Source organism: Rana temporaria, chromosome 8 (genome assembly GCF_905171775.1).
Source record: "Rana temporaria chromosome 8, aRanTem1.1, whole genome shotgun sequence".
Classification (NCBI taxonomy): Eukaryota; Metazoa; Chordata; class Amphibia; order Anura; family Ranidae; genus Rana; species Rana temporaria.
In genome coordinates this window covers 166434101-166456813 of record NC_053496.1, presented here as the reverse complement: position 1 = coordinate 166456813, position 22713 = coordinate 166434101, and the positions used below count along the sequence as shown (strand labels likewise).

General features: G+C 48.6%; 1 protein-coding gene across 1 annotated transcript; it reads left to right on the top strand.

Moving 5' to 3' along the window:
• The first annotated feature begins 4260 nt into the window (after window positions 1-4260).
• Window positions 4261-20891, top strand: LOC120909898 (gastrula zinc finger protein XlCGF26.1-like). Its single transcript, XM_040321697.1, has 5 exons — window positions 4261-4407; window positions 6985-7096; window positions 12387-12478; window positions 16766-16865; window positions 19539-20891. The coding sequence occupies exons 2-5, from the start codon at window positions 7036-7038 to the stop codon at window positions 20798-20800; spliced, it is 1515 nt and encodes a 504-aa protein (XP_040177631.1). The 5' UTR covers window positions 4261-4407; window positions 6985-7035; the 3' UTR covers window positions 20801-20891.
• The last annotated feature ends 1822 nt before the right edge of the window (window positions 20892-22713 follow it).

Below are 22713 nucleotides of genomic sequence, written 5' to 3'. Positions count from 1 at the left end.
TCGAACAAATAGCTGGCCTATTCAATGTTAAGTATGGCCGTCGTTCCCGCGTCGAAATTTGAAATTTTTACGTCGTTTGCGTAAGTCGTCCGTGAATGGGGCTGGACGTAATTTACGTTCACGTCCAAACCGATACGTCCTTGCGGCGTACTTTGGAGCAATGCACACTGGGATATGTACACGGACGGCGCATGCGCCGTTCGTAAAAAACGTCAATCACGTCGGGTCACCACCCATTTACATAAAACACGCCCCCCTCATACTCATTTGAATTGGGCGCGCTTACGCCGGCCCCATTTACGCTACGCCGCCGTAACTTAGGAGGCAAGTGCTTTGTGAATACAGCACTTGTCTCTCTGACTTAAGGCGGCGTAGCGTAAATACGATACGCTACGCCGCCGTAAAAATGCACGCATCTACCTGAATCCAGCTAACACACATTACAATCTGATTGAACAATCTCCTTTAGATCTACCAACAACTTCGTACTGTAAGGGCCTGCCTGACTGGATATAAACTGATTGTATAGTTTAGGTAGGTCCTTATTTGGGATGAGCTCCGGCGTGTTCGCAAAGCCCACGTGCAGAGCCCGCCAGGAAGTCGGCACTAATCACAGGCAGCAAGATATTTCCCGATCTCTGCTGCCACGCATTGGGACAATGCTTCCCTGCCTGTGATTAGCGCAGCGCAGTGCCGACTTCCTGGCGGACTCTGCACATGGGCTTTACGAACACGCCGGAGCTCATCTTTAATGGACACCCGCGAGCGCAATCTCTGGCTGGGCCTGTCAGACAGAAGATAGAGCAGCCCGTGTGGCCGAATGGAGTACGGATGTGATGATGTCCCGTGATGATGGCGCGGTGGAGGACTGTAACAAATTCCTGCCTCCTAGATAGAGGGGACACTGATCCAGTGATACATTAAATCAGTGTGATGTGTAACATAGTAGGTGGGAATTGGTTACATTTGCCACCGGGATATTCAAATCCGTTTCAGAGCTCTGTGTGATCAGGTGGTATTTCATGGGCACTGGTAAGGCTGTATTTCATGGGCACTGGTAAGGCTGTATTCCATGGGCACTGGAAAAGCTGTATTTCATGGGCACTGGAAAAGCTGTATTCCATGGTCACTGGTAAGGCTGTATTTCATGGGCACTGGTAAGGCTGTATTCCATGGACACTGGTAAGACTGTATTTCATGGACACTGGAAAAGCTGTATTCAATGGGCACTGGTAAGGCTGTATTTCATGGGCACTGGTAAGGCTGTATTTCATGGGCACTGGTAAGGCTGTATTCCATGGTCACTGGTAAGGCTGTATTTCATGGACACTGGAAAAGCTGTATTCAATGGGCACTGGTAAGGCTGTATTCCATGGGCACTGGTAAAGCTGTATTTCATGGGTACTGGTAAGGCTGTATTTCATGGGCACTGGTAAAGCTGTATTTCATGGGCACTGGTAAGGCTGTATTTCATGGGCACTGGTAAGGCTGTATTCCATGGACACTGGTAAGGCTGTATTCCATGGTCACTGGTAAGGCTGTATTTTATGGGCACTGGTAAGGCTGTATTTCATGGGCACTGGTAAGGCTGTATTTCATGGGCACTGGTAAGGCTGTATTTCATGGGCACTGGTAAGGCTGTATTCCATGGTCACTGGTAAGGCTGTATTTCATGGACACTGGAAAAGCTGTATTCAATGGGCACTGGTAAGGCTGTATTCCATGGGCACTGGTAAGGCTGTATTTCATGGGCACTGGTAAGGCTGTATTTCATGGGCACTGGTAAGGCTGTATTCCATGGGCAATGGTAAGGCTGTATTTCATGGACACTGGAAAAGCTGTATTCCATGGGCACTGGTAAGGCTGTATTCCATGGTCACTGGTAAGGCTGTATTCCATGGTCACTGGTAAGGCTGTATTTTATGGGCACTGGTAAGGCTGTATTTTATGGGCACTGGTAAGGCTGTATTCCATGGTCACTGGTAAGGCTGTATTTCATGGGCACTGGTAAGGCTGTATTTTATGGGCACTGGTAAGGCTGTATTTCATGGGCACTGGTAAGGCGGTATTTCATGGGCACAGGTATAGCTGCATTTAATTGGCACTGTTAAGGCTGCATTTACTTGCTTCCACAAGAGGGACCTGCTTGGCAGGTACACCTTCCCCAGAGCCCAGGGACTGACTGGATCCTATGCAGCAAGACCCTAGACTTATGTTAACTTTTAGCCAGGACCTAGAGACCTCTCAATTCGAAACAGATCAAAACTGGCTATATACTGGTTGTTAGGGACACCGGCAGCTGCTGGGTCCTTAGCAACCGGCATCTTTTTTTTTTAATTGTCATGTGACCTCAAAAACACTTACGTGGTGTGTTTTGGTGTGTTTTAGTGCTTTTTTCATTGACTTAAAATGGAAGATGCATTTTTGGTGGGCTTTTGAAAAGCACAGCAGTGTGAAAATTTACATATTTCTCTTGGTGGAAATTCCGACAGAAAAATTCCAATGGAGCCTACACACGGTCGGAATTTCCGACCAAAAGCTCACATCGGACTTTTCTTGTGGGAGTTTCCGATTGTGTGTACGCGCCATTAGAAACAAGTTTTTTTTCCCCCAATTTCAGGTAACAAAAAAAAATACATCTACTAGTAGGATTATGTAGAAGGACACAAGGATCTCTACAAGGACTTTATGATGGAGAAGCGGCCGCCCCTCACATCTCCGGGTAAGAGGAGACTTTCATTTCTTATATAGGAGAGAAGAGTATTGAGGATCCCCCTAGATACACATCCTCTGATATAAAGACATAGGGCCAGATCCACATACATTTAGTTCCGCGCAGCGTATCAGAGATACACTACGCCGCCGTACCTTACCTGGCGTATATTCGAATCCTCAGCGAGTTCGCGCCGTAAGTTACGGCGGCGTAGTGTATTTCTGGCGGCGGAATTCAAATCGGCGGGTAGGGGGCGGGTTTCATTTAAATGAAGCGCGTCCCCGTGCCGAATAAACTGCGCATGCGTCGTCCAGAAATTTCCCGCCGTGCTTTGCGCGAAATGACTTCGCAACAACGTCATTTTTTGAACTTAGACGTGAGTTACGTCCATCCCTATTCACGGACGACTTACGCAAAAAAAAAAAAAATTTAAATTTCGACGCGGGAACGACGGCCATACTTAACATGGCAAATCTAACCATACGCCGCAAAACACTAGCTTTAACTATACGCCGGAAAAAGCCGACTACAGACGACGTAACAGAATGCGACGGCCGCGCGTACGTTCGTGAATCGTCGTATTTCGCTAATTTGCATACCCAACGCAGAAAACGACGCAAACTCCACCCAGCAGGCGCCGAAGTATTGCACCTACGATCCGAAGGCGTACGCCTGTCGGATCGAACCCAGAAGCCGTCGTATCTTGGTTTGAGGATTCAAACTAAAGATACAATGCGGGAAATTTGAAAGTGCGCCGGCGTATCAGTAGATACGCCAGCGTACTTCGTCTGTGGATCTGGCCCATAGAAACAATGGGCTGGATTCAGGTAGACTTACGACGGGCGTATCAGTAGATACGCCGTCGTAAGTCTGAATCCACGCCGTCGTATATTTAAGCGTATGCTCAAATTGAGATACGCTTAAATGTCGCTAAGATACGATCGGCGTAAGTCTCTTACGCCGTCGTATCTTAGCTGTCTATTTACGCTGGCCGCTAGGGGCGTGTACGCTGATTTACGCCTAGAATATGTAAATCAGCAAGATACGCCTATTCACGAACGTACGCACGGCCGTCGCAGTAAAGATACGCCGTTTACGTAAGGCGTTTTCAGGCGTAAAGATAAACCACCAAAAACATGGCGCAGCCAATGTTAAGTATGGACGTCGGACATCCGTCTAATTTTTCACGTTTTGCGTAACTCGTCCGTGAATGGGGCTGGGCGTAAGTTACGTTCACGTCGAAAGCATTGACTTTTTGCGACGCGATTTGGAGCATGCGCACTGGGATACTTTCACGGACGGCGCATTTACGTGAGGTCACGATTAATTTACATAAAACACGCCCACCTCTTCCACATTTGAATTAGGCGGGCTTACGCCGGCCAATTTACGCTACGCCGCCGCAACTTACGGAGCAAGTGATTTGTGAATACTGCACTTGCCCATCTAAATTGTGGCGGCGTAGCGTAAATAACATACGCTACGCCCGCAGAAAGTTAAGCCGCCCTACCTGAATCTAGCCAAATGTAATCAGTCAGTGTGTGTTTCCTACAGATGGATCCAGTAACAGAAATCCCCCAGAGAGATGTCCCCGTCCTCTGTATTCCCGGGACTCCACACAGGAGGATCAGGAGATCCCTCAGGAGGATCAGGAGATCCCTCAGGAGGATCAGGAGATCCCTCAGGAGGATCAGGTACGTTGGGTTGAGGGTCCTATCAAATAAGTGCTTCAGCTTTATTTGATCTGCACACATCTACCAATCCTTACTCCTGATAGCAATCGCGGGTGACCGGCGAACATTGCAGCCCTGGACGTCATATGACGCCCGCCCAGGATGGGAGATCCCTCCTGCGGACGTCATATCGATATGGGCGGGGTATGAAGTGGTTAAAGCTGAACTCCAGGATCACAGCTAAATATACAGGCCCGGATTCAGATACGAGTTACGACGGCGTATCTCCGGATACGCCGTCGTAACTCTGAGTGTGCGGCGTCGTATCTATGCGCCTGATTCTTAGAATCAGTTACGCATAGATTTCCCTAAGATCCGACCGGCGTAAGTCTCTTACGCCATCGTATCTTAGTTGCATATTTACGCTGGACGCTAGGTGGCGCTTCCGTAGATTTACGTGAGGAATATGCAAATTAGGTAGATACACCGATTCAGAAGCGTACGTCCGCCCGGTGCATTTTTTTACGTCGTTTACGTAAGGCTTTTTCCAGCGTAAAGTTACCCCTCATAAAGCAGGGGTAAGTCATGTTAGGTAGGACGTCGGAAAAGTACGAACAGCATCGTATTTTACGTCGTTTGCGTAAGTCGTTTGCGAATAGGGCTGTACCTAAGTTACGTTCACGTCGAAAGCTTTGACAGTTTGCGGCGTAATTTGGAGCATGCGCCGTTCGTAAGAAACGTCAATTACGTAGGGTCACAAGTAATTTAAATAAAACACGCCCACATCATCCACATTTGAATTAGGCGGGCTTACGCGGACACATTTACACTACGCCACCGTAACTTAGGGCGCAAGTTCTTTCTGAATACGGAACTTGCGCCCTAAGTTACAGCGGCGTAGTGTATCTGAGATACGCAACGCCCGCCGATAGATACGATAATGTATCTGAATCCGGGCCACAGTATGTAATACTGTTTTACCAGTTAAGGAATTTGTATTTCTGTCCATCCAGTCTTGAGATTTACACAGCCCTGGCACACAGCACAGCCCCTGCTGGCGAGGCAGGAGAGCTGATTTTTCTCATCTGCAGTTCGGTCAAGTACTGTCCGCAATTAGTTTCTACTTCTCCCCGCAGGAGTAGGCGTTTCTATGCCTAGGGGGATTGTCATCTGGGAGGTCGCCCAGATGATTGACGTCTGTTCCCCCCGGCGGATAAGGCCCCGCCCCCCGTATTGCGTAGGCGCGCACGAGTTACGGGGCTTCCCGAAAAAAGCCGAAAATGCGGAGATGTGAGTCGGCTCTATACGGCGCCTGCGCTCTGCATGTTCGGCTTCTTTTGGAAACCCCGTAACTCGTGCGCGCCTACGCAATACGGGGGGGCGGGGCCTTATCCGCCGTGGGTAACAGACGTCAATCATCTTTGCGACCTCCCAGATGACAATCCCCCTAGGCATAGTAACGCCTACTCCCGCGGGGAGAAGTAGATTGAAAAGATGGATTACAAGGTACGTAAAGCATAAAAAAAAAACTAATTGCGGACAGTGGGCCAGATTCAAGAAGCAATTGCGCCTGTGTAACCATAGGTTACACGGCGCAATTGCTTACTTGCTCCGGCGTAGCGAATGCTCCTGATTCAGGAACATCGCTACGCGGACTGAAGCCTAAAATCTGCGCTGCATAAGGCTCTTATGCCACGCAGATTTTAGGCTGCATTCTAGCGAAAACCGCTAGGGGGCGCTCCCATTGTGATCTGTGTATAGTATGCAAATTGCATACTAACACCGATTCACAAACTTGCGCGGGCCCTGCGTACGCAAATTACGTAGTTTGCGTACGTCGGGTTTCGCGTAACGTTACACATCCTGATAGCAGGCGCAGCCAATGCAAAAGGATGGCCACGTTCGCTCTTCGCGACGATCAAATTTTAACGTCGTTTGCGTAAGTGGATCGTGAATGGCGCTGGACGCCATTCACGTTCACTTTGAAGCAAATTACGTCCTTGCGACGTCATTTGCCGCAATGCACGTCGGGAAAGTTTCCCGACGGAGCATGCGCTCTACGCTCGGCGCGGGAGCGCGCCTAATTTAAATGATTCCCGCCCCCGGCGGGATCACTTACATTAGGCGCCCTTACGCCGGGCAAGTTAACACAGCGCCCCCGCAATTTACGGAGCTTCTGCTCCGTGAATCGCGGGCAGCGCAGAAAATTCGCGCGGGCGCAGGGCAAAAACGCTGCCCTGTGCCTGCGTAAGAAAGGCGCAGATTCTTACTGAATCTGGGCCAGTACTTGTTACGAATATAAGGGAGTTGGTCAGATATACATGTTATTAGGGTGAACCTCCGCTTTAATTTCCGAAATTTCCAAATTTTTCAATTTCCGAATTTCCGGAATTTTAGAAATTCGAAAATGTAAAATTCGAAAATGGGAAATTTGGAAAGTTGGATTTCCAAATTTCGGAAATTCCGAAATTTTTGGAGTTCGGTAATTTCAAAATTTCCGAATTTCTGAAAAAGGCAAAAAAACGAATGAAACGAAAACAACACATTTTTCGGCAGTGCACATGTCTAGTTATTTGTAATATTTTTTTGGTCATGCAGGATGAAGATATTGACAGCATCAAAATTGAAGTAAAAGAAGAAGCAGAAGAGATGAATGAGAGCGATGATGATCCATATAAAGAGGAGGGAAGTCCTCCACAGATCAGCACAGGTGAGTAATAAACACCAAACATTGGAAGTATGCAGGGCCGATCCTGGGGGTCACAAATATTTCTGGCGCCCCCACATGGGCGTGGTCATCTTACTAACTCCTCCCCTTTACAAATGTTTCTATGGCTACAACTCAAACACAGAGATGCTCCCCTAAGAAGTCTTCATTAGTGTCCCCCAGCAGGTGTCCCCCATCAGAGCCCCCCACAGCAGGTGTCCTCCATCAGAGCCCCCACAGCAGGTGTCCTCCATCAGAGCCCCCCACAGCAGGTGTCCCCCATCAGAGCCCCCCACAGCAGGTGTCCTCCATCAGAGCCCCCCACAGCAGGTGTCCCCCATCAGAGCCCCCCAGCAGGTGTCCCCCATCAGAGCCCCCCACAGCAGGTGTCCCCATCAGAGCCCCCCAGCAGGTGTCCCCCATCAGAGCCCCCCCCACAGCAGGTGTCCTCCATCAGAGCCCCCACAGCAGGTGTCCCCCATCAGAGCCCCCACAGCAGGTGTCCTCCATCAGAGCCCCCACAGCAGGTGTCCTCCATCAGAGCCCCCCCAGAGCAGGTGTCCCCCATCAGAGCCCCCCCAGAGCAGGTGTCCCCCATCAGAGCCCCCCCAGAGCAGGTGTCCCTCATCAGAGTCCCCCCACAGCAGGTGTCCCCCATCAGAGCCCCCCCACAGCAGGTGTCCCCCTCAGAGCCCCCCACAGCAGCTGTCCCCCATCAGAGCCCCCACAGCAGGTGTCCTCCATCAGAGCCCCCCCAGAGCAGGTGTCCCCCATCAGAGCAGGTGTCCCCCATCAGAGCCCCCCCAGAGCAGGTGTCCCTCATCAGAGTCCCCCCACAGCAGGTGTCCCCCATCAGAGCCCTCCCACAGCAGGTGTCCCCCTCAGAGCCCCCCACAGCAGCTGTCCCCCATCAGAGCCCCCCACAGCAGGTGTCCTCCATCAGAGCCCCCACAGCAGGTGTCCCCCATCAGAGCCCCCCCAGAGCAGGTGTCCCCCATCAGAGTCCCCCCACAGCAGGTGTCCCCCATCAGAGCCCCCCCCAGCAGGTGTCCCCCATCAGAGCCCCCCCAGAGCAGGTGTCCCTCATCAGAGTCCCCCCACAGCAGGTGTCCCCCATCAGAGCCCCCCACATAGGGTGCCCACGTGTCCCGGATTGCCCGGGACTGTCCCACAATTGACATGTCTGTCCCGGGTCCCGGGCACCTTCATTCCGGGACAATACAATGTCCCAGAATTAAATGGAGGACACAGCCACCCCTTACTAATTAATAACTACATTTCCAGAACTGGTTGCTGGGGCCAGCACTGCCTGTCATCTTGCAACCAGTGACAATTTTCTCTCAGACAGTGAGACCGGGAGCGAGGCCTGCGCCTAGTGCAGCACTGCTGTCCCCACCCTTTGGCACCTCCTCCTTCTCCAGCACCCAGCAGCAAGCAGCACGGACTGGTGTGATCTTCACTCTCCAGATAGTGACGCCACTCCTTTCCTTCTACGCATGCGGCTCATGCAGAGGGAGTGACAGCAGCATTGCATCTGGTGGCAGGCTATGGGTGGCAAGCGGCACTGCATCTGGTGGCAAGTGGCACATTCACCTGACAAATAATCCGCCGCCAAATTCCCCATCAACCCCAAGACTACATTTCCCCCCGCCTTACCCTCATCTTTTTTTGGGGGGGAAGGTGAGAGAGGGGGTGTGTCCCCGAATGGGAGTGTGGAAATGTGGTCACCCTACCCCCACAGCAGCTGTCCCCCATCAAAGCCCCCCACATTAGGTGTCCCCATAGATCAGTACTTGTCCATTAGATCCCTGTAGCTTGGGAGCGCTGGGAGCAGAAGCACAATACAGGGGGCGGGGCATACGTGGCATCTTTGGTTACTTGGAGGGTGGCACTTGGAGAGCATTTCTGGGAGTGCACGGGATGATTGGCAGCAGCTCCGGCCAACCCAGAAGCCTCTCATCACACCGCCTATGGGAGAAGAGCCGACACCCGCAGAGGGGGCGGGGCAGACAGGAGACTGCTCCATGCACACCGGACAGAATTAATTAGTGGAGCCTAGTACCGGAAAGCGCTGAAAGTGCAGTTTTTATGAATAGCATTAACTGGGTTAATGCCGTATTTCAGCGCATTGCGCGGGAGTGACGTCATCGCTGCTCCGGCCAATCACAGCGTCGAAGCGACGATGACAGGAACAAGCGACGAGGGGACATGGTGGACGGGACGGAGGAGGACTTCCGGGGCTTCGATCGCAGGTAAGTGACACATAATGAGCTAGGATGCCTTTTTTTTTTTAAATAAGAAATGTTATACTTACCTCCACTGTGCAGCTCGTTTTGCACAGAGTGGCCCCGAACCTGGTCTTCTGGGGTCCCTCGGCGGCTCTCTCTGCTACCCCCGCAAGAACTTTCCACCTTCATGTGAGCTCACTCGCATAGTGATGAGTTCTTGCAGGCGCGCTCCCGTGATACAGCCAGCGGCAATAGCTGCTCACTGTATCACTCGGCCCCGCCCCCCCCCCCCCCGGCGCGCTGCGTCATTGGATATGATTGACGACAGCGCGACCCATTGGCTGCGCTTCTTTCAATCAACCAATGAATGAGCCGGAAAGACAGCCGAGAAGCTGCATTCACGGCACGGGACTTTCAAGGGGTCAGTTAAGTAAAGGGGGGGTTCGGGGGGCCTCCAATCCGCAGATGTTTTTTCACCTTAATGCCTAGAATGCATTAAGGTGAAAAAACGTTTACCTTTACAACCCCTTTAACCCTTTTGCCAGTGGCGGCTGGTGCTCAAAAATTTTGGAGGGGCACAAACTGAAAAAAAAACATAAATTGCAGCCACTGTGCCCATCAAATTGTAGCCACTGTGCCCATCAAATGTAGCCACTGAGCCCATCAAATGTAGCCACTGTGCCCATCAAATGTGTAGCCACTGTGCCCATCAAATGTGTAGCCACTGTGCCCATCAAATGTAGCCACTGTGCCCATCAAATGTAGCCACTGTGCCCATCAAATGCAGCCACTGTGCCCATCAAATGCAGCCACTGTGCTCATCAAATGCAGCCACTGTGCCCATAAATTGCTGCTACTGTGCCCATAAATTGCTGCTACTGTGCCCACCAATTGCCGCTAGTGTGCCCATCAAATGCTGCCAGTGTGCATTTTTTTATTGCATTTTAGTGTAAATATGAGATCTGAGGTCTTTTTGACCCCAGATCTCATATGTAAGAGGACCTGTCATTCTTGTTTATATTACAAGGGATGTTTACATTCCTTGTAATAGGATTAAAAGTGACCCAAATATATATTTTTTTTAAAAACAGTGTCAAAGCAAAAACATTTTTTTAAAGTGCCCCGTCCAGACGAGCTCGCCTGCAGAAGCGAACACATACGTGAGCAGCGCCCGCATATGTAAACGGTGTTCAAACCACACATGTGAGGTATCGCCGCGATTGGTAGAGCGAGAGCAATAATTCTAGCCCTAGACCTCCTCTGTAACTCAAAACATGCAACCTGTGGAATTTTCTTAAACGTCGCCTATGGAGATTTTTAAGGGTAAAAGTGTGTCGCCATTCCATTCCATTCCATGCGGTCGCAAATTTGAAGCGGGACATGTTGGGTATCAATTTACTTGGCGTAACATTATCTTTCACAATATATAAAAAAAAATTGAGCTATCTTTACTGTTGTCTTATTTTCTTATTCAAAAAAGTAATTTTTTTTCTTCCAAAAAAAGTGCGCTTGTAAGACCGCTGCGCAAACACGGTGTGACAAAAAGTATTGCAACGACCGCCATTTTATTCTTTAGGCCCCTTTCACATGTGCGGACCGTATGTCCGCATTTTCATCCATCCGTTGCGGATGAAAACGGGACATACATTGGTCCCTATATGATTGCGGGTGTCAGCGGATGACCATCTGCCGACACCCAGGGCCAGGCCTCGGGGCGGCACTGTGTGCAGGGGCGGCGGAGGAGACAAGTAATTTTTCAACGATGCGGGCCATGCGGCGGTGAAGAGAGATTAAATCTTCTCTCATTGCCTGCACTGCTGTTTCAACTTCCGCCCTTACAGGGCCGTGAAGGCTCGTGTGCCTCTGTTTCACGGTTCACCTGTAGCTAGTTTCCCCGCGTGGAAAAGGAGAGGCTGACAGCGTCGTACCTGGATGCAAGTACTCTGCAATGCTGGGGGGGGCTTGATTTTACATGCAGCATAGCAAGTGACATCACCATCTGGTGGTAGGCAACGTGACAAGTGACATTCCCATCTGGTGGCAGGCAAGTGACATCACCATCTGGTGGTAGGCAGCGTGACAAGTGACATTCCCATCTGGTGGCAGGCAAGTGACATCACCATCTGGTGGTAGGCAACGTGACAAGTGACATTCCCATCTGGTGGCAGGCAAGTGACATCACCATCTGGTGGTAGGCAACGTGACAAGTGACATTCCCATCTGGTGGCAGGCAAGTGACATCACCATCTGGTGGTAGGCAGCGTGACAAGTGACATCCCAATCTGGTGGCAGGTAGCGTGGTAAGTGACATTCCCATCTGGTGGCAGGCAAGTGACATTCCCATCTGGTGACAAGTGACGGTGGCAGGTGACACACTCAAGGCTCCCACTCATTCTGCTTTGTGAGTTGAACTATTTAATTTTATATTATAATGTAATGATAGAAATAATTCATTTCAATCATCCTGACACCATAACAACCATGGTGCCGGAATGATTAAAGCACTAACACCAGTCGCTTACCCCCGTGCCTGTGCCACCCTAACTTGCCCTGTACCACCCCAATCTGCCCAATGCCACCCTAACTTGCCCTGTACCACCACAACCTTTCCCATGCCATCCCAACTTGCCCTATGCCACCCTAACTTGCACTATACCACCCCAACCTGCCCTGTACCACCATAACTTGCCCTATACCACCCTAACTTGCCCTATACCACCCCCAAGCTACCCTATATCACCCCAACATGCCCTATACCACCTTAACCTGTCCTATACCACCCCACTACACCAACCTGCCACTATACTACTCTATACTACCCTAACCTGCCACTATACTATCATTTACAGGGGCTGGTTTGGGGTGCGCCCCGTGCCCGTGCGCTGCCTGCTTGGTGCTGGGCAGCCTAGACAGAGGGGGGGTGACAACATGTTTTACCGCATCGGGTGACACCAACCCTAGTGCTCGAGACGTCTCTGGGGGTCTTGACGCTGACTCCACCTTAGAGCCCAGCATGTATTTTCTTACAATACGTAATACAGTGTTATAATTTTATGTCACTACAGATGGATCTAGCAACAAAAACACCCCAGATAGATGTCCTCTGGATTCCCAGGATTCCACAGAAGAAGATCAGGAGATATCGGAGGATGATCAGGTAGATGGGACGTAGGGAACGCCGTGCATGTTTGTTGTGTGTGCAAATAAAGCTAAACTAAAGGCAAAGATACTTACCTCTTTTCCACAGTCTGACACCCACAAGGTGCCTTTGTCGATGCCTGCATCTTGTCCCCAGCTTCTTCCCCGGTGGCAGTCTTCGGCCATATTGATTGGCCACTGCAGGATGACATCACACCTGCGCAGGAATGCATTCATCCTGGCAAACAGCGAGTGTGCCTGAATGTAAACTGCGCTGAGCATGCACAGCTCAGAATACAGTGCATCCGGAAAGTATTCACACCGCTTCACTTTTTCCACATTTTGTTATGTTACTGCCTTATTTCAAATAACCCCGCATCGCCGGTCGCTGCGCGCCCCCACGGGCGCGCGCGGGCATGAAATCCTGCGGGACGTCAATAGACGTCCAGTCAGGATTACAGAACCACTTCCCGGACGTCAATCTGTTATTGACCTGGCGGGAAGTGGTTAAGAGGACCTGTCATTCTTTTTTCTATTACAAGGGATGTTTACACTCCTTGTAATAGGAATAAAAGTGTCACTTTTTTTTTTTTTTTTAACGAACCGTGTAAAAAATAAAAGATAAAATAAATAAGACAAATATATTTTTTTTGCGTGCAGAAGCGAACGCATAGGTGAGCAGCGTCCACAAATGAAAACGGTGTGCAAACAACACATGTGAGGTATCGCCGCGATTGGTAGAGCGAGAGCAATAATTCTATCCCTAGACCTCCTCTGTAACTCAAAACCGGCAACCTGTAGAATTATTTAAACTTCACCAATGCAGATTTTGAAGGGTAAAAGTTGGCCGCCATTCCACAGGCGGGCGCAATTTTAAAGCGTGACATGTTGGGTATAAATTTACTCGGCGTAACATTATCTTTCATAATATAAAAAAAAATGGGCTAACTTTACTGTTGTCTTATTTTTTAATTCAAAAAGGTGTATTTTCCCCCAAAAAAGCACGCTTGTAAGACCGCTGCGCGAATACGGTGTGACATAAAGTATTGCAACGACTGCCATTTTTTTTCTCTGGGGTGTTAAAAAAAAGTATAATCTTTGGGCATTCTAAGTAATTTTCTAGCAAAAAAAAAAATGTTTTTAACTTGTAAACAACAAATCTCAGAAAGAGGCTCAGTCCTTAACCACTAGCCGACCGCGCACCGTCATTATACGGCGGCAGGTCGGCTCTCCTGGGCGAGAGCCCGTAGCTATACGTCCGCTCTTCAAACGGCCACTAGGGGCGCGCGCCCCCCGCTCGCCCCCGACTCCCGTGCGTGTGCCCGGCAGGCTCGATCGCCGCCGGGCACCCGCGATCGCTCGTTACAGAGCGGGGACCGGGAGCTGTGTGTAAACACACAGCTCCCGGTCCTGTCAGCAGGGGAAATGCTGATCTTCTGTTCATACAATTTATGAACAGAAAATCAGTGTTTCCCCTAGTGAGGCCACCCCCCCTCCCACAGTAAGATAACACCCAGGGAACATACTTAAACCCCTTCCCCGCCCCCTAGGGTTAACCCCTTCACTGTCAGTGGCATTTTTATAGTAATCCAATGCATTTCTATAGCACTGATCGCTATAAAAATGCCAATGGTCCCAAAAATGTGTCAAAAGTGTCCGAAGTGTCCGCCATAATGTCGCAGTACCGAAAAAAATCGCTGATCGCCGCCATTACTAGTAAAAAAAATATATTAATAAAAATGCCATAAAAATACCCCCTATTTTGTAAACGCTATAACTTTTGCGCAAACCAATCAATAAAACGCTTATTGCGATTTTTTTTTTTTACGAAAAATATGTAGAAGAATACGTATCGGCCTAAACTAAGGGAAAATTTTTTTTTTTTTTTATATATTTTTGGGGGATATTTATTATAGCAAAAAGTAAAAAATATTATTTTTTTTCAAAATTGTCGCTCTATTTTTGTTTATAGCGCAAAAAATAAAAACCGCAGAGGTGATCAAATACCACCAAAAGAAAGCTCTATTTGTGGGAAAAAAAGGACGACAATTTTGTTTGGGAGCCACGTCGCACGACCGCGCAATTGTCAGTTAAAGCGTTGCAGTCCCGAATCGCAAAAAGTGCTCTGGTCTTTGACCAGCAATATGGTCCGGGGGTTAAGTGGTTAAGAGGAAGTAGTGGGACATCTCCCAAATACTAACATTTATCCTTTTTTTCCCTTTCCTTGATCTGACCTAAACTGTGGTATCTTCCTAACGCCCAGACACAGCATGAAGCAAGCCCTTCATCCAGGAATGATTATTTTATTAATGCGGGTAGAGTACAGCAGATACAAAGACTTACGCGTTTCGGCCTATAGCTTTAATCATAGCCATAGACCTATGGTTATGATTAAGGCTATAGGCCAAACGCATGTACTGCTGTACTCTACCTGGATTAATAAAATAATCATTCCTGGACAAACGTAAATGGCTTTGCACCTTCTACTTCATAAAGCCCCATAGAAGTCTATTCACAGGTGTGGCAGGGGTAGTGTAAACTTGTGCTGATGTAATCATTATAATCAATTTGACAGGCTGGCTGTACTGAAGTCAATCGATGGATCGACTTCAGTACAACCAGCTTGCCCATATATGGATTCAATCTGAGCCGGTCCCTGCTGAACAACCGAGATTCGATCCATCTATGGCCGGCTTAACACAGAATTATTTGGGTTAACCACTTAAGCCCCGGACCATTTTGTTGCTAAATGCCCAGGCCAGGTTTTGCGATTCGGCACTGCGTCACTTTAACAGACAATTGCGCGGTCGTGCGACGTGGCTCCCAAACAAAATTGGCGTCCTTTTTTCCCCACAAATAGAGCTTTCTTTTGGTGGTATTTGATCACCTCTGCGGTTTTTATTTTTTGCGCTATAAACAAAAATAGAGCGACAATTTTGAAAAAAATGCAATATTTTTTACTTTTTGCTATAATAAATATCCCCCAAAAACATATATAAAAACATTTTTTTCCCTCAGTTTAGGGCGATACGTATTCTTTTACCTATTTTTGGTAAAAAAAAAATCGCAATAAGTGTTTATCGATTGGTTTGCGCCAAATTTATAGCGTTTACAAAATAGGGGATAGTTTTTTTGCATTCTTATTAATTTTTTTTTTTTACTACTATTGGCGGCGATCAGCGATTTTTTTCGTGACTGCGACATTATGGCGGACACTTCGGACAATTTTGACACATTTTTGGGACCATTGTCATTTTCACAGCAAAAAATGCATTTAAATTGCATTGTTTATTGTGAAAATGACAGTTGCAGTTTGGGAGTTAACCACAGGGGGCGCTGTAGGAGTTAGGGTTCACTTAGTGTGTGTTTACAACTGTAGGGGGGTGTGGCTGTAGGTCTGACGTCATAGATCGAGTCTCCCTATAAAAGGGATCACACGATCGATGCAGCCGCCACAGTGAAGCACGGGGAAGCCGTGTTTACATACGGCTCTCCCCGTTCTTCAGCTCCGGGGAGCGATCGCGACGGGGCGGCTATTAACGAATAGCCGCGCCGTCGTCCTGGATCGCTCCCCGCGGGAATCCGCCCGCCGCATGCAGCGGGGGGGGGTCCCGATCGGACCCCCGACCCGCGGAAAGGCGGGGACGTATATATACGCCCATCTGCCTGTACTGCCATTCTGTGGATGTAAATAGGCGTGCGGCGGGCGTTAAGTGGTTAAAGCGGTTCTCCACCCTAAAGTGGAACTCCCGCTGATCGGAACCCTCCCCCCCTCCGGTGTCACATTTGACACCTTTCAGGGGGGAGGGGGGTGCAGATACCTGTCTAAAGACAGGTATTTGCACCCACCTCCAGGCCACACAGTCTCGGGCAGACTGCGGGCATGACGTCACCTCCCCCCCCCACTACTGTTGTGTTCTGGGAACACTCGTTTCCCAGTACACAGTGGGAGCCAATCGTCAGGCGTAGCGCGACTCGCGCATGCGCCATAGGGAACCGGGCAGTGAAGCCGGAGCGCTTCACTTCCTGGTTCCCTCACCGAGGATGGCGGGGGGGGCAGCAGGGTGACGAGCGATCGCTCGTCTTCTGCTGCCGACGTCGCTGGACTCCTGGACAGGTAAGTGTCCTAATATTAAAAGTCAGCAGCTGCCGTATTTGTAGCTGCTGGCTTTTAATATTTTTTTCTCAGCGGAGCTCCGCTTTAAGTTTTTTTTTTAATGCTGATGCGTGTCTGCGTTTAGTTGGTCTGGACCACCTCCTTCATCTTACTTCCTGTCATTTATTATTTATTCCGTGTTTAATACAGGAGGAAAAAGTTATTTGTATTAAAGTAAAAGAAGAGGAGACGGATGTAAAGGAGGATGAGCAGCGGAAAGAAAAGGAAATTCTTGTAGAGATTGGAACGGGTGAGGAAAAACTCGAAATCCGTGAAATAAACATTGCCACTGATCACCAATGCAGGGGGAGGGGGTGTTAGAAAAAAATTAGGACATAAAAAAGTGAAAAATGCATAAAGTGAATAAATAAATCCTTTGTAAAGCAAAGCGCCATAGTCCGAGCTAAAGATCTAGGCCCAGATTCTCGTAGAATCGCGCAAAACTGTGCGGGCGTAACGTATCTCATTTACGTTACGCCGCCGCAAGTTTTACAGGCAAGTGCTTTATTCACAAAGCACTTGCGTGTAAAGTTGTGGCGGCGTAACGTAAATCACCCGGTGCAAGCCCGCCTAATTCAAATTAGGCGGGTAGGGGGCGCGTAGTATTTAAATTAAGCGTGCTCCGGCGCCGAACGCACGGCGCATGCGCCGTTCGTAAAATATCCCAGGGTGTATTGCTCCAAATGACGTCGCAAGGACGTCATTGGTTTCGACGTGAACGTAAATGGCGTCCAGCCCCATTCACGGACGACTTACGCAAACAACGTAAATTTTTTAATTTCAACGCGGGAACGACGGCCATACTTAACATTGGTTGCCCCTCATATAGCAGGGGCAACTTTACGCCGGGCAAACCTAGCGTAAACGTCGTAACTTCACTGCGTCGACCGCGCGTACGTTCGGGAATTCGCGTATCTAGCTAATTTGCATACTCGACGGGGAAAACGACGGAGGCGACACCTAGCGGACAAAAAAATAATTGCATTTAAGATCCGACGGCGTAAGAGCCTTACGCCTGTCGGATCTAATGCTTTTCTATGCGTAACTGATTCTAAGAATGCGCCGTCCGTGGACGTATCCCAGTGCGCATGCGTCGTATAGAATGCCCAAGATACGTCGAACACTGCCTACGACGTGAACGTAACTTACGCACAGCCCTATTCGCCTACGACTTACGCAAACGACGTAAAAAGATACGCTTGTTCCGACGTCCATACTTTGCACGGGCTACGCCACCTAGAGACCTGCTTTATCTTTACGCCGCCGTATGTCTTACGTAAACGGCGTAACTAATTGCGACGGGCGTACGTACGTTCGTGAATCGGCGTATCTTGCTCATTTGCATATTCGACGCGGAAAACAACGGAAGCGCCACCTAGCGGCCAGAGTAAATATGCACCCCAAGATACGACGGCGTAGGAGACTTACGCCGCTCGTATCTTAGCCAAATTTAAGCGTATCTGGTTTCCAGAATACGCTTAAATATACGACGGCGCAGATTCGGACTTACGACGGCGTATCTACTGATACGCCGACGTAAGTCTCTGAGAATCTGGCCCTAAATATGTAATGAGTGAATATGGCTGGCCCATGTGTATAAATAATTACAAACGATACACAGATTTTTTTTTTCAAGTATTAACCCATATTGATAGTATTATTGGGCCAGATTCACAAAAGAGATACGATTGTCGTATCTATGCGTCTGATTCATAGAATCAGTTACGCATAGATAGCCCTAAGATCCGACAGGTGTAATTGACTTACACCGTCGGATCTTAGGCTGCAATTCTAGGCCGGCCGCTAGGTGGCGATTCCATTGCGGTCAGCGTAGAATATGCAAATGACTAGTTACGCCGAACGTCCGCTTTGCCCGTCGCTCTAAATTTACAACGTTTCCGTAGAAATATGCGGCGTAAAACTAAGGGTGCCCTCTAGGTGGCCTAGCCAATGTTAAGTATGGCCGTCGTTCCCGCGTCGAAATTTTAAATTTCACGTCGTTTGCGTAAGGCCCCGTACACACGAGAGGATCCATCAGCTGGAATTGATCCGCGGACCGGCTCCAGCGGATAGATCCCCTGGTGTGTACAATCCAGCGGATCTGTTTCCGCGGATTTTTATCCCCTGGGATGGATTTCAAGCGGATAAAAATTTGAAGACATGCTTTAAAATCTATCCGCTTGAATCCATCCCAATGGATTGATCCGCTGGTCTGTACAGACTGACCGGATAAATCCGTCCGAATGGATCCCCCGCATGCGTCGTAATGATTCGACGCATGCGTGGAATTCATTATATGACAGCGTCGCGCACGTCGCCGCGTCATCATCGCGGCGACGGCGCGACACGTCATCGCGATGGGATTTCGGCGCGGATTTCGATCCTATGGTGAGTACACTCCATCGGATCCAAATCCGCGGAAATCCTCGAGAGGATTTATCCGCGGAAACGGTCCGTTGGACCATATCCGCGGATAAATCCTCTCGTGTGTACTAGGCCTTAGTCATCCGTGAATGGCGCTGGACTCCATTTACTTTAACGTCGAAACCAATGACGTCCTTGCGACGTCATTTAGCGCAATGCACGTCGGGAAATGTTAGGGACGGAGCATGCGCAGTACGTTCGGCACGGGAACGCGCCTAATTTAAATGGTCCCCGCCCCATTTGAATTAGGCGGGCTTGCACCAAGCGGATTTACACTACGCCGCCGCAAGTTTACAGGTAAGTGTTTTGTGAATCAGGCACTTATGCTGTAAACCTGCGGCGATGTAACGTAAACGGGATACGTTACACCGCCGCAGCGTAACAGATTTCTACGTGAATCTGCCCCATTATCCACAACTCCTTATAAAAAATAATTAAAGGCTATAAATTTGGTTTAAAAAAAAAAAAAGATAAAAATAATTTGCCTTGTTTCCTTCAGATGGACAATACAAAGGGTGCAATAAAGGGAGATGTCCCATTGGCTCTGAAAAAGAAGATGATGATGTCACAGAAGGTCACCCAGGAAAAAAATCCAATCCCGAAAAACTCCACCCATTACATCACGGCATAGATCCATCCTCCAATCCCTCTACATGTGAGGACGGCTTTGCTGACATCCCACCCCCCATTGCCCATCCTACAGCCCATGAAGACGGTGAAAGCTTCCAGTGTCCCGAGTGTGGCGAATGCTTTGCGAGGGAAGTAGAACTCATTTCGCACCAAGGGACGCACCCGGCGGAGAAGCCATATTCATGTCCAGAGTGCGGAAAGTGTTTTGCTCAAAAATCTTTCCTTCGGAGACATCAAACAAGGCACAGCGGCGATAAGCCGTTTTCATGTTCGGAGTGCGGGAAGTGTTTCACACAGCGGTCAGATCTTGTAAGGCACCAGAGGACTCATTCGGGAGAGAAGCCGTACTCCTGTGCCATTTGCAGTAAAAGTTTTTCCCAGAAATCGTTCGTCCTTCGGCACGGAAAAGTTCACACCGGTGAGAAGCCACACTCTTGCCTGGAATGCGGAAAGTGTTTCACCGAAAGGTCATCTCTGATCACCCATGAGAGAAGCCACACATCCGAGAAGCCTTTTTCCTGTCCCGAGTGTGGAGAGTGTTTTTCCCGTAAGGACACCCTAGTTTCACATCAGAGTTCTCACACGGGGGAGAAGCCATATGCATGTTTGGTGTGCGGGAAATGTTTTTCTTGGAAGTACCAACTTATTAGACACCAGAGAATCCACACGGGCGAGAAGCCGTTTTCCTGCTCCATGTGCGGGAAGTGCTTTGCCGACAGGTCGAACCTCACCAACCACGAGAGGACTCACACGGCTGAGAAGCCCTATTCGTGCGCCGAATGCGGCAAATGTTTTACCCAGATTGGCCACCTTATCACACATCAGAAGACTCACTCCGGGATAAAGCCCTTTACCTGTTCTGTGTGCGGCGAATGTTTTTCTCGCAAGTCGTCACTTCTCAGACACGAAAGAGTTCACACTGGGGAGAAGCCATATGCCTGTTTGGAATGTGGGAAGCGTTTTACCGATCGGTCCTACCTCACCATACATCACAGGATTCACACTGGCGATCGGCCTCATTCCTGTTACTATTGCGGGAAGGCTTTTACCGACAAATCAGATCTGATTAAGCATACTAAACGAGTTCACGCCCAGGATCCGGGCAATTCATCTTTCTTACCCCAACTGTAAGGAATAACTGTAATTACCCTGTTTCCCCAAAAATAAGACCTACCCTGAAAATAAGACCTAGCGTTATTTTCCAGGATGGCTGCAATATGAGCCCTACCCCGAAAATAAGCCCTAGTTAAAAATGCTTGTAAAATCCTATAATCCACTATATTACAGTAGTTTATAATGTACAATGTGTGTGTTTCTGTAATATAATTGCGGGGAAGAGAGCTCCGGTGGGTAACAGAAGTGCAGAGCGGCGCTATAACAAATGTATTTGGCACAATTATATTCCAGAAACACACACATTGTACATTATATAATACTGTAATAGAGTGGATTATAGGTTTTTACAAGCATTTTTAACTAGGGCTTATTTTTGGGGATTCCTGACAGGCAGGGAGGGAGAGGGGGAGAGAAGACAGCACATTACATGGTAAGACCTACCCTGAAAATAAGCCCTACTGTGTCTTTTGTTGGCATAATTAATATAAGAACCGGGCTTATTTTCGGGGAAACACGGTAGGAGGAGTGATGAGCACTTCCTGTGGGGGGATACTGAAGCTGTGCAAGCTTAGGTGTACTTGGATGTGGAATCAGAATAAAAAGAAAACTCCAACTGAACCCTTGGTTTAAATCCACTAAAATACATTTCAACAACAAAAAATGTTCAGTGTACTAGTTTTTTTTTTTCTAAAGTAGCCACAGCCTAAGTAGAAAAATAAATCTGTCCTCCTGCCAGCAGTTGCAGAAAAGGACCCTTGCTTTCTGTGGGGAAGCGGAGGTCTCTCTACAGAGGTCTGACACAGCTTCTCAGTAAAGTTCCCTGCAGATCATAGAACCCTGACATCACAGAGAGCAGCGTTGGACCCCTGCAGAGAGACCACTGCTTTTACACAAAGAGCAAGGATCCTGCACTGTAGCTGCTAGAAAAGTTATAGGGGTTGTAAAGGTTTTTGTTTTTTAACCACTTGCTTACTGGGCACATAAACCCCCTTCGTGCCCAGGCGAAATTTCAGCTTCCGGCACTGCGTCGCTTTAACTGACATTTGCGCGGTCGTGCGACGTGGATCCAAAACAAAATTGGCGTCCTTTTTTCCCCACAAATAGAGCTTTCTTTTGGTGGTATTTGATCACCTCTGCGGTTTTTATTTTTTGCGCTATAAACAAAAAAAGAGCGACAATTTAAAAAAATATATATATTTTTTTTACTTGTTGCTATAATAAATATCCCAATTTTTTTTAAAAAAAAAATATTTTTTTCTCAGTTAACCAGTTCCCGACCCCCGCATGTACATATACGTCCACAATATGGCACGTACAGGCACATGGGCGTACAGGTACGTCCTCGCCTATTAGCGGGTGGGGGGTCCGATCGGGACCCCCCCGCTACATGCGGAGGTCGGGTCCGCTCGGGGAGCGATCCGGGACCACGGCGCGGCTATTTGTTTATAGCCGCTCCGTCGCGATCGCTCCCCGGAGCTGAAGAACGAGGAGAGCCGTGTGTAAACACGGCTTCCCCGTGCTTCACTGTGTCGGCGCATCGATCACGTCATTCCCTTTATAGGGAAGACACGATCGATGACGTCATTCCTACAGCCACACCCCCCAACAGTTGTAAACACATACTAGGTGCACCCTAACTCCTACAGCGCCCCCTGTGGTTAACTCCCAAACTGCAACTGTCATTTTCACAATAAAGAATGCAATTTAAATGCATTTTTTGCTGTGAAAATGACAATGGTCCCAAAAATGTGTCAAAATTGTCCGAAGTGTCCGCCATAATGTCGCAGTCACGAAAAAAATCGCTGATCGCCGCCATTAGTAGTAAAAAAAAAAAAAATTTATAAAAATGCAATAAAACTATCCCCTATTTTGTAAACGCTATAAATTTTGCGCAAACCAATCGATAAACGCTTATTGCGATTTTTTTT